Source organism: Microtus oregoni, unplaced genomic scaffold (assembly GCF_018167655.1).
Source record: "Microtus oregoni isolate MIOR12 unplaced genomic scaffold, Mior012 000023F_ref0000262, whole genome shotgun sequence".
Classification (NCBI taxonomy): domain Eukaryota; kingdom Metazoa; phylum Chordata; class Mammalia; order Rodentia; family Cricetidae; genus Microtus; species Microtus oregoni.
In genome coordinates, this window is record NW_024543082.1 from 32,286,550 (window position 1) to 32,299,337 (window position 12,788).

Sequence of the window (12,788 nt, forward strand, 5' to 3'; positions counted from 1 at the left end):
ATTTGATCAAAATGCATTATAAGCATGTGTGAAATTCTTGAGTAGTTCATAAGGAATGGTCATGGTGACACATGCCTGTAATCCTATCACGTAAGATGCAGAGGCAGGAGGATCAGGAGTTGATAGTCATCCTTCCTCTGACATACACTGCAAGACTATATGAGATCCAGTCTCCAAACAAAATAAAAACCAAGCAAACACCATCCTCTCATCTAAAGGGAACTGCTAGAAACCAGACAAAAGTAGAGACTTCTACATGGCTATTCTGTGTGATCTGCTGGCAGGGATCAGAGAAGCAAAGCACCAAGCGTGGGATGGGAGAGTCCAGACAGCCTGTGTGCAGACAGAGCTGAAGCAGCAGCCCGATTCTTCACACTCATGGGCGGGAGTGGGAAGGACTGATTAATATCAAACACACCCGTGGTCAAAGAGAAGGCGGCTTATTCATTTTACTGTTTTGTTTTTTACCTTTCAACTCTTCATATCCGTATGTATTGTATATGTAGGTACCCCAAGCCTTCCTTTACTCACCCTCCCATTAGGTCCCTTCATTCCCTGTTCATTTCTGCTTTCATGCCGTGTGCATACACACACACACACACACACACACACACACACACACCACAGTTTTTATCTATGCCTGTAAAATCTAAGACCACAACTGAGAGAAAACATAAGGTATGTGTTTTTCTCGCAGTGACTTCATTCACTTAACGTATCGTTATCTATTATACCCATTTTTCCACAGACAGCATGGCTTCTTTCTTCTTTATGGAAATGCATTTGTGTACATATTTTGATTACCCTTATATTTAACTGATCTGTAAGACTTAGAAATTGTGCTTAATAATTGAGTACCAAGTGACATGTCCGTACATGTGTGCGTTGGATAATCAGGTTAAATGTGTTTGAGCCCTCCAACCTGTCCGTCAAGGGACAAACTGACCTTTGCCAAGCCAGTGTCCCTGGCTCCTCCTATTCTCCAGACCTCTGAGGGCACCTGTATGCTACAAGTAAGCAAAGAGAGATGACTTCCACATTATAGTGGTTGGATTTCTTAGTTTCTCAGGATCCTCTGGAGTCTCTCCTGTGTTGTGTGGAGCCTTCTCTAAAGTTCCAGTTTCCCACGTGTTCAGACTTTCTGTTTCCTGATTTGTGCTTTTTCTCTTCCTGGCTTTGGAAAAGGTTGTTTTCTCTAAAGCCTGGTTTTCTCCATAGGCCTTGATGGTTTAGATTTCATAGGCTGAGCCTACATGAGGTTAGAACAACATTGCATATCCATGAACCCGTGATAAAATGAGAAGGCAATACCAGCTCCAGACTCCACAATCACTTATCTCATGAAGCACATTCTCCCTTCCTTGGCCATGACAGATGTGTTTGAACCCCACCGAGAGCATGGTGACAGACTTTAATATCATGCCCTAACTTTGTTATGTGGTTGGTATGGGCATCAACCAGTGGGTAATAGCAGAAAGCTTGTTTGGCTGCTAGAAGCACATTGGGGGATGACGATCTTGGTGGCTGAAAATGGTTTCTTTGCTTACTTGTTTAGGTAAGGTCTTTTTATGTAGTCCAGGCTAGAGACTTAAATTCACTGTTCTCCTGCCACAGATTCCCCATTGCTAGGGTTAGTGGTATAGGACAAGAGACCTAGATCAAATGTGAATTGAAAACCATTGACTTCAAAACAAAACAGAACTGGTTGGGGGTGTTCTATTCTAAGGAATCAGGCAGATGAAGGGAAAATGCCTTCTAGAAAGAGGAAGGAGCCAGCGGTGGTGAAAATGGAAGAATTCAGACTCTCTGTATCAGTGAACTGACATCTTACTTAGTGACCATCTGGGGAGTGTCTGGTCTGTTAATGAAGATAATGCAGCTTTCTATTCCCTTATATTTGTTAATGCATGTACCTATATACATGTGTATATGTACATTGCTGTGTAAGCCCTCATGTATTTATATATGTACATATGTATTAGGCATGTATGCGTGTATGTGTGCATGTGTGCATGCTTCTGTAGCAGTCCTGGGTCTCATTTCCTTAGTACTGGGTCAGTATTACAAGCTGTAAATTGTTGGATGCTGGAGCAACGCCATGTGGGAAGAAAACACTCTTTAGATGGACTTAGTTTGCCTACATACATCTTCCCTTTGAAGTTAAGCCAAGTATGTATATGTATATTTGGAGGACTAAAATAGCAATATGTTAAATTAAAAAAACATGAACACGAAGCAAGATGCTGTGCTCAACACATGATTCTTTTCTGAAGAGGCAAGGAGGGAAGAAACAATATCGGGGGACACAAAGGACCGTGCCCAGCCTCACTGGCATCTTCTGTCATACAGGGGTTCATTTTTATTGTGTGTTTATCATGACAAGATGCACAGGCATTCAGAGGTTCACTCTGTCTGAATTTGAAAATTCAGAAGGGGTATGGGGGCCGACATGGAGAGACAGCCCTTCCCATAGGGTGCTTGCTTCTTGCATGAGGCACCGAGTTCCATCCCCAGGCATGATGATGAGAACTTTAACCCCAGTGCTGGGGAGGCAGAGATCAGCACATTCCTGGTGTTGGCTGCATTGTCAGCTTAGTCTAGGTGGCAAATCCCAGGCCAGTGATCTAGCTCAAAAGGAAAAAAGCCCACCAACATAAGCACGGATGGACCTAAAGCATGACACCTGAGGTGAACCTCCACATACACACACATACATGTGCATGCATGCATGCATACACAGGGACACACACATATACATGTGCACACATGCATGCGTACACAGGGACACACACATATACACTGAAATGACATTCCCTACAGAAGAAAAGTCTGGATGCTCTTGGCCACACTGGGGCTGTGCACAAGTGTGTTGTCTGTTTTGCTTATGTTTTTTCCCCATAGATCTAACAAGGGATTAAATTTTCCAAAAGCATCTACAGTCCATGCTTGGCCGCGGAAAGAAGAAGACATAAAATTAGGGCTGTTGGCCCTTATATTTGGGTTTGCAGTATCACTAGGTGCACTGACACCCACTAATGTTCTCCGCTGGCTCTGGATCCTACATATTTATAAATGCTACCCCATAGCCCTCATTTTCCATGTATGATTTGTTCGCAGAGGCAGACATCCATCTGCAGTGAACGCAGCCTGACATGTGCCACATGTTCCTTGGCTCTGAATAATCAGATCAGCCAAGAGCAGAAAAGGCTGCTTGACCTAAACTATCACTTAGGAAATGAGTAATGCACCAGGACCTGTTGCTGTTAATCCCATGGACTTTTGGAAGAGCTTTCGGTGGGGGATTCCTTCCAAGAGACTCTGCTAACTCCCTCCCGCTGTGGGATCCAAGGCCTGTGTCCTCTTCTTCCTCCTTACTCCCCGCTGTCTCCCAGCTTTCCCCTTTCTAGGTGGTTCTGTTTCTTATCTTCAAGACAGGGCTTGAGATGGTGTGATAGTCCATGGGTAAGGTGTTTGCCACCACGACCGGCAACCCAGGCTTCATCTCAGAGACTCACACGACAGGAAGAGAACCAACTTCCACAAGTTGTACTTTGACTCCGCCCACATGTTTTGAACATAGAAGCGCACACATTCATGCACGAGTAGTAAAGAGACTTAAATATTTAAGGACCCTGCCATGCTCACCTCCCTGCTTCTAATGACGGCCAGATTGAGGCTAGTGCTCAGCTCTGGGAACAAGTCCACTCTTGTGTGCATCGTGTGTGCAGGCCCCTTCTACGCCACCCTCGCAGCGAGGGCAATCTCTTTCCAAAACCTCATTTCTATCTATGGGCAGGAATGGTGCCTGAGCTTATGGGACTCTTGTAAAAGTTGTGTGCTTATGTCCCGTAACTCAAAGATGTCACCCGTGATTAAAGACAATGCTGTTCCGCATCCCACCTGCACAGAAAGAGTGATGGTAGAAGCTTTGGACATGCCGCTGATTCTAACATACAGGCGGCTCTTAGAGCTGGTACTGGGAAATGCTGTAACTTCAAGCCGAGAGCAGAAATTCAAGAGTCTATTGCCTGTGTCGTGTTCCGTGATGTAGCTCTGTTTTGTTCATTGATGGATCAGGTGTCTGTGAACGTGGTCAAATGATGATCTTTCATTAACAGTGGCAGGAGGTGGCTGCTCAGTTTGTGTGAGAGGAATTTAAGAAATATTCTATGTTGGAATATTATGGGATGAGCCTTGGACATCAGGCTGCTATTGGTGAGGATGAGACTGGCTTCCTGGGTTGATGGTTCCCTGTGCTAGGTGGGCTTCATTATCAAATCATGGTTTCCCACAATCCTCGAGGACACTGAAGACTGATTTTGGAATCTGCTTCCCCAGAGGTTGACAGCTGGCTGTCTTCCTAGTTTTCAAAGGCATGGATGGTCATTTTCCCACTCCCCTCAGCCCCCTGTGACAGAGCTGATTGTTCTGTGAGATTTCTGCCTGTTGGCACACCATCATTCCCAGATTCTCAAGGAAACCTAAGTGTGGTGGATTCTCTGCATGAACTATGGAGTCTTTCCGTGGGCCTTGAGGATTGCAGATCAGAAACAAATTCACGCTGAGGCCCCGACTGTCCTTTCAGTGAAATGACTCTAATATTGGGGTTCATGAAATCTGTATATCTGTGTGCCAATCAGTCTGTCTTTTTCTCTCTGTGGTGCGTGTGTATGTATGTGTGTGTGGTGCATGTGTGTGTGGTGCATGTGTATACGTGGTGCATGTGTGTGTGGTGCATCTGTGTGTAGTGAATGTGTGTGTATATGGTACGTGTGTGTGGTACATGTATATGTAGTAAACGTGTGTGTGGTATGTGTGTGTGGTACATGTGTATGTGGGAAATGTGTGGGGAATGTGTGTATGTGGTGCATGTGTGTGGTACATGTGTCTGTGTGTATGTGTGTGTGAATGTGTGATGCATATGTGTGATACATGTGTATGTGGTGTTTGTGGTACATGTGTATGTAGTGCATGTGTGTGGTGCATGTGTGTGGTGTGTGTGTGTGAGTGGTATGTAGAGGTCAGAAGTCAGTGAAGAGTCTTCTTTACTTGCGTCACTGGTCAGCAAACCCCAGGGATGCTCACATGCCCAGAGCTGCCGTGTAAACCATAGCACCTGGCTTTTCATGTGTGTTGTGAGGATGCAGACATGGGTCTTGTCCATCCTCATGCAGCTCCTCTCTTCACATCAACCGGAAGCCTTTTTCTGGAAACATCAGTAAACACGTGAAGGGTAAAGTTTTGACTTCTGTCTTTTTAATAGGAACTATTTTGGAAGATTTTTAGCATCCAGGTTCAGTTTCTTGAACTTACTAATTCTAATACTTCAGTATAAAAACATAATCCAGCTGATCTTTCCCTCTTCTGAACTCTTCCTTGACTGCTATCCCAGGATCAGGAGAATAAAGATGGCCCTCTTGTTGATACTATCAGTCCTCAAATGAGATAATAAACACTGGTGTGTCCACACAGCCGAGCCTTTCTTCCCCCTGGGGGCAGCTTAGTTAGAATTTGTGTGCTTATTTTAAGGTCATAAAAATGGCCTTGGGAGGCAGCCACTAGCCACATCAGGCTACCTCAACTTTCCTGGAGCAACAGAACAAACACCCCCACATGCTGGCACACGCTGATCTCCAGTGCACGCCTTTTTATAGCAATGCAGAGGCGGGAATATTAAATTATTAGGCCACATTTCTGCCAGATTTTGACTGGTTTTGAATGTTGGGTTAAAAAAGCAACCCCAGCCCCTTTCATGCCCTGGGACTGACTAAAGGTTGCAAAGAAATAGCCATATTCATGCTATCTAATACTCTGCAGACAGACCTCTGGGCAGGTAGCAGGCAGGGCAGTGGACAGGCGAGGTGGCCAGCCAACACAGGAGGGCATCCAGGAAGCAGGAACAGCCAAGGTAAAAAATTCTCCCCAGGCTGGAGGATAGGGACCTCCCGTGCCCTGGATCCCACGCAGTTCTCCTTCCTGGTGTCTTCCCATCAATCTCTAGGCTCTCCTCTGTTTGAAGTGCTCGGACTGCAGGCAGGGAAGCTGCTGGATGCTCAGGGCTTTGTCTTATTCTGACTTGAAAGGGGAATGATGAGACCTTTGTATGTAGTTGAACTGGGAACAAAGTAATGTTTGGGTCTGTGACCAGCTTGTCATCTAGCAACTAAGTTCAATTACTCAGAACATACCCCTCGGCTTTATCTCCCCGTGGTGTGTGGGGGATATGTATGTGTGGTGTGCACGTGGGTATCTGTGTGTACGATGTGTGTATGTAAGAGTGTATGTACTCTGTATGTGTCTGTGTATGGTGTGTGTGGGTGTGTGGGTGCTGTGTGCATTATTGTATGTGGTGCATGTATGTGCATGTGTATGTGTTGTCTGTGTGCATGTGTGTGTTATGGTGTGTGTTGATGTGTGTGTATGCATGTGTGCATGTGTGTACATACATGTATGGGCATGCGTGTGTGTTATGGTGTGGTGTGTATATTCATGTATGCATGTGTGTGTGTGTGAGTTATTTGGGGAGCACCTTTGGACTTCTGTTTAGCATGGAGTCCACATTTTATCAGCTCTGAAGCATTTATCCCAAACCTTCCATCTTTTGAGAATCCTTCCTCTCCCATGAACAAAGCAGCCAAGTGTTTGTATTCTATCTCAGTCCTCATTTTTATGCAGCTCTGACTTGCAGAAGAATGTCTGGAGAGGAAGAAAGGACATGTGCCCATCTTATCACTAACATTTTAAGGCTTTCCCCCACTTAAATCCATCTCAATTAGCTTTGATTTCTTTCTTTAGAAGACCATGTGTGAAATTATCCTTTGCCAGATGTGAGACGCTTCCTTCCCAGGCACACACACACTTTCAGGCCTCATTTTAGCTGGGATAGTTTGCTCCTCCCCCACCAATCCTGAACCACGTTATTTTCCCCGTGGCTTTGTTTACAAGAATATCTTACTTAATTGTGAGAATAAAATTTTAGAGTTACTATTTTTTGTTGCTTTTCGAGATGTCTAATTTTTAAACTGCAACTTTACATTCAGTCAGTCCCTTCTGTGTAACCTGTTTTTGCCAGTTTCTGATAATAAATCATATATTTATTCTTGTGTCTCCTCATCAAAGAGCCAAAGCTAACATTACACAGCATGTTATTCTCCACAAACCTTGCTTGAATCCTCACGCCAGACAAGGAGCAGGAGCAGCTACCAGCCCTGGTTTCTGTTCTGAGTGTGTAAACCATCAACATGACCATAGGAAGGGGAAACTGCCCAGAAAAATAAGCTTCAGTAGATCTATTGGACTTTATTGGACTTTGGGGGCACCTATTAGACCCCACAACTCTGAGGTTAAAGTCCTTAACTCAGACATCCAATGAGATTAGGAAAGATAATCCATACTCTGACATTCAGGATGCTGCCAACAGCACCATCTTCTGGGGCTGCAACTTCACAACCTGTGAATGGATTTGGATGTGTCACTTAGTTAAGATGCCCACCCTGCTTTGTGCTTGCTTCTGGCTCTCTGGCTGACACAATCTGTGCTTCAGTTCCTGTTGAAACTCCAGCCATGCTCTTTCCCTAAGTGTCACAGAGCTGTAACAGGCTGAAGCCAAGGCTGAACTTGTATGTATGTATGCACAGATACCTGCGACCCCATTAAGAGGTGGGTAGAGAGTTCCTGCGCCTACTTCTTTTGCATTGGCTCAGCACAGTCAGCCAAAGAAGCCTGTGCCTGTGGGAAACATGGAGATACCTGGTCCTCAGGGGATGAGATGAGCTGGTGAAATGCCCACAGAAGGAAGAGTGGAGGGGGCGGTGTGCTTCATGAAAAGGCGTGGTTCTGATGTGTCTGGGGAGGGAGAGAGGACTTCATTTTCATCAGGGTGCTGTGGGAAGCCTGCTGCTGATGATGAGCAGCCTTACTCACTGTAAGGTCTTCCTGGAGAGTGAGAATGGAGTGCCCGTGTGAGCGTGTTTCCCCGTGGAACCCGGAGTCGGCAAACAGTGACACACATTTGCACCTCCACAAACCCTTGGCTTGCCGTGGCCAGCTCATTCGCGTTAGCTCAGCGTTCACAGTTCTGGGTCATGATGAGAAAGGATTCTGTGACTTTCCCCCCACCTTCTCTCTGGGTCCCAAGTTCAATTTTAAAAATTATCCAGAGCTGGGGAGATGGATAAGTGGCCAAAGTGGTTTTCATAGAAAAATGAAGACCTGGATTTAGGTTCTCAGCACCCAAGTAAAACCCAGGCATGGCAGCATGCGCCTGTAATCACTGCATTGAGCGGCGAGACCGGAGCACTCATGGTGCTCACTAGGAGATCAAACTAACCAGCTCCAGGTTCAGGAGAGTTAATGTCCCCCAAAATGAGACGGAGGACAATTTAGAAAGATACCATCCATCAACATGACCTCTGCATGTGTACGCACAGACACAAGTGCACGGGCGCACAGGGCTTTCTCGTTTGTTGATGACCAGGCTGAACAGAGAAACAGACAGTCATGAGTTGTCTCAAGGACGGGCTTTTCTCCTGTTCTAGAAAGTTGGATTGTTTCATACGAGCTGCACGTAGTAGCCATACAATGTATCATTCAAACAGTGCATGTAGTAGTCGTATAATGTATCAGTCAAGCAGCTGAAACTTCTATGTAAAATCTGCCTTTGATGATTTGCTCACAGACTCTAAACACAACCATAGGCTTATCCCTTGCTTAAGCACAGAAAAAAAAATGCCCCCATTGGGACAAGTTTCTATATTCTTCTCACAAAATAATGAAGCTATTGGAGGACATAGAGTGAGCAAACACCAGCTAGCTCTTTACGGATCCTGAGCATTCAAACATCATGGTATACAGAGGCATCTGGGTAATTCACAGCTTTTTTATTTTTTGCTTCATTTACCATCCAGATGTTCACCATCATGGAAGCATTGTTTGAAACCCTATTTAACTAATAACGCAGAGTGGAAAAAGCCGTATCTCTGTCTGTCTGTCCTTTGGTGTCGCGTCTCCCTTTACTCTTTTGAGGACCTGTTTCTCAGAGTCTCCTGGAACATGGGGTTCCACCAGATGCCTAGGTGTCAGCTTCACAGTTCTTTTCCTAATCTTTGTGACCATTCTGTCTGCTTGAATTATAGATTGCATTTGTCAAATAATGACAGATGCAATTGGAGGTCTTCTAAGACCTTTGAAATTCAAGTTCCTGTGTTGCGATTGAAGTTGGTACTGTCTGCCCTGCACAGTCAAGGCTAGGATGCTTTAGAACTGCAGCTAAGCACTTCTAGGCTGGGCCGCTCCAACTTTTACAGTGTGCAGCGAAGAAACAAAGGTATTTTGTTTTCTACTTTCTTAAGTAGAAAGTAGGAAGGCAGGCCATTGAAACTGTAAAATATGGTCTCTTAAATGTTGGGAACGGTTCTGCGACACCATGTCCTTTGGGATGTTGTGAATTCTCCCTTTCTGTTTCTTCGTCATCCAGGAGGCCTTATCAGTTGTGAGTGAGGACCAGTCGCTATTCGAGTGTGCCTACGGAACACCACACCTGGCTAAGACAGAGATGACTGCATCCTCGTCCAGTGACTATGGTCAGTCATCCAAGATGAGTCCTCGAGTCCCTCAGCAGGACTGGCTGTCGCAACCCCCAGCCAGGGTCACCATCAAGATGGAGTGCAACCCTAGCCAGGTGAACGGTTCCAGGTAAGCAATGCTGGCCTTGCCTCTTCCAAACCTCCATTCTTCCTCCTGCTGAGATGTGGCGCTTCTTTGCTCGGCTCCAAGGACTCTCAGAGAGTGAGGCCACTGACTGGCAACACAGGGCACTTCTAGGAAAACATTCTCTCTGGTGGTTTGGGCTGAGGACAGAGGCTGCAAAACCGGTAGTGCATTTACCAAGAACTTTCTTTGAAGACGGCTGCTCAATTCTGTGTCCCAGGTGTGCGGGCTGAGTGGGAGTGGGGCTTACTCACATATGGCAGAGTTCATTTCTGAGGCCTTGTTGCCTGGAAATGCCTGCTCTCTTGTGTTTCTATGGAGACACAGTGTCAGCTAGTGGCCAGGCAGTGTAGCATCTGCCCAAACTATACGATTTTGCTTGTGGGTCCCCCTTGTATGCACACTCAGACTAGCCGGCTATCTCCACTGTCCCTGTCCCCTTTTTAATGTCCTTTAATGCGTGATGCTTTTTTCTCAACGTAAGCTTCTCAAGTCTCACGTAGCTGCTGTTTCTTGAGTCTGTTGTGGGAATGCAGCTGACACCTAGAATGTTGTATCAAACCGTCCCGAGCAATCCAAAGCATTCCAGTACACGGAAGTTTGAAAAGTGGCAGAAGGGACAGGGAACGTGCTCAGGAGATGAAGCATTTGCCACATGAGCATGAGGGTTTGAGTTAGAACCCCCTGAACCTACATAAAGCTAAAAATAGTAGCATTTGTCTGTAATAGCACTGCCCTAGCAACAAGGTTGGTAAGCAGAGGCTGGAGACTCTCGGGGAACTCGGGGGGCTGGCTAGCCTGATGTAAACAGTGTCAAACCATGAGAAGACAGATCTCAAAAATAAATAAAAATAAATAAAAGCTGTAAGGTGCAGATTGACACTTAGGGTTGTCCTTAGAATTCCTTAATGTGCTGTGGCTCCCCCTTTCCCGAGAGAGAGAGAGAGAGAGAGAGAGAGAGAGAGAGAGAGAGAGGTGGGGGGGAGACACAGAGGAGGGGCGGGTAGGCAAAGAGAGAGCGTTAATTTCCATTATGATATCTTATATATACCTAGGGGAATGAATGTTAAACCCAGAGACAAAGGCAGGGTGATTTCTTTTAAATCCCCTACGATCTCCATTATACACAAGGTCCTAAGAACAGTTCCCATTTCCTTGTGTTTCATGAACACAAAGCCCCTTTATCCCTAGTAAATCACTGACCCTCTAATCAGCGCCAGGGGGACGGCATGTTCCCCTCTGATGGATGAGGAAACCGCCGAGCGGGCTATTGGCTGGCTAGCCCAGACATGCAGCTTAAAAGGACTCAGAATTTGGATGGAAACCAAAAGTGCTGGGCTCAACACTCTGAACCCTTTTCAGCTATGAGAGGGTCTCTTTGTTACATGTGTGTCTCCATGCTGACTATCTTTAAAGTGTTGTGTTTCATGCGTGCTGGAGACCATTGCATCAGCTGCCAGTGTTGTGTTAACTCGGGCGTCAATCACAGAACTTCCAAGGAGCTGTTAGCTGGATGGCTGCTGAGGCAGCACGGGAGGTGGGTGCCGTGGGACTTGCCTGCAGTCAGAGATGGTGGCCGTTTCTGTATTTTGTCACTTAGTATTTTGTCAACTTGCTTGCTTTAGGTTTGGTTTGTAGGTTTTTTTTTTTTTTTTTTTTTTTTGAGATAAAGCCCACTATGTAACCCAAGCTGCCCTTGAACTCAGGATCTTCCTGCTTCTGCCTTGTAAGGACTGAGGGTGTAGGACTGTACCACTACACTGAGAAGTACTGGAGTGGAGGCAGGGCTTAGAGATGTCCATCCTCTACTGAGGGCCTCAGTACTTAGAAGCTGAGAACAGGGCTTGGCTCACCCGCAGACAAGGGGCAACAGGAGGACTCCGTGATTGGCTATGTCGATTCCCTTCAGGTCTGCTGATGACTTGGCCCCTCTCCCTGTCCCCAGCCCCGTGGCTTCTCCTGACTCTCTCTGATATGGGCTTCCATGGGGTAGGTCTTCCTGCAGTGATATGCCTTTTGAAGCCAAGTTCAAAAGCTGACTCTGGCTGTGGCATTTGGCCCAGGACCCGCATGGGCCCTGCTGCTCTAAGTGACTTAACAAGTGGAGTGTATTGTATAGCCTTGTACTTGAGAGCAAGGCGTCTCCGTCCTCACAAAGCAGAGCTCCTAGCTGTGAGTTTCTCCGTATTCCTGTCTATCCGTGACTGCATAGGAGCCAGCAGAGGAAGAAGAGGAAGGAGGGAGAGGAGGAGGGGAGGGGAGATAGAAAGAGAGGGAGGAGGAGAGGAAGGAGAGGAGAAAGAAGCGAGGGACAGCATGGTGGAATACTGCTAGACCTCAGGCCCCCAAGCTCCTGAAATAAGACACAGGATCAGGGTGAGCACTGTTGCCGTTCAAATTATTTTTATAAAACATAATGAAGAGACGGCAGAAGCTGCTGCTGTTTCTGCCGCCTCTGCCGCCGCTGCTGCTGCTGCTGCTGCTGCTGCTGCTGCTGCTGCTGCTGCTGCCACTGCACGAGACAGCAGGGAAGTCCTTGAGGGTCTGGCTTGTCCATGCAGATTCTTGCAGACAGAAGCTAATTTCAAGTCGTCCTGTACACAGTGGCCATCGCCTCCCAGCTTCAGGGTTCGGTGGTAATTCTGTCTCCCTCCTTTCTTCCCTCAGACCTCCCTCACAGGAAACACCCTGGCATTCCCACAATCGGAGGCTGGCAGTGTACAAAACTGAAACCAGCTGCTAGTGCTATACACAGAGAGTCCCCTGGGGCTCTAGGCTCTCCCGGGTGCCAGCCTCCAACAGCTCCATCTGCAGCGGGGTATCCACGACTCATGCAGGCTAGCCGCACAGGCCAGAGCTAGTGTTCCCTAAGGCATGGCCACACCAACTGCCTTCCACTGCCAGGTGCTGGGCTCTGCCCAGCAGGCTGCTTCCTTGGCTCGCCTCTCTCTTTCATCAATTGAGACAGTGGTACTTACACTTTCAGGTCATGTGTTAATATATGATTTAATGTATCAGTAAAGAGTGTAACGACCATAAATCAAAGAAACCATGAAATTTGTCTTTCTGAGGCAGACTTA

At 46.5% G+C, this 12,788-nt stretch overlaps 1 protein-coding gene across 2 annotated transcripts in view; it reads left to right on the top strand.

Annotated features, from left to right (window-relative positions):
* Erg (ETS transcription factor ERG) overlaps positions 1-12,788 on the top strand; it is a 98,124-nt gene that overhangs the window by 39,330 nt on the left and 46,006 nt on the right. For both annotated transcript variants that reach the window (XM_041673401.1, XM_041673402.1), the window contains exon 2: positions 9,476-9,693. In XM_041673401.1, the coding sequence (XP_041529335.1) occupies positions 9,476-9,693 (218 nt within the window). The remainder of the gene's footprint in view (positions 1-9,475; positions 9,694-12,788) is intronic.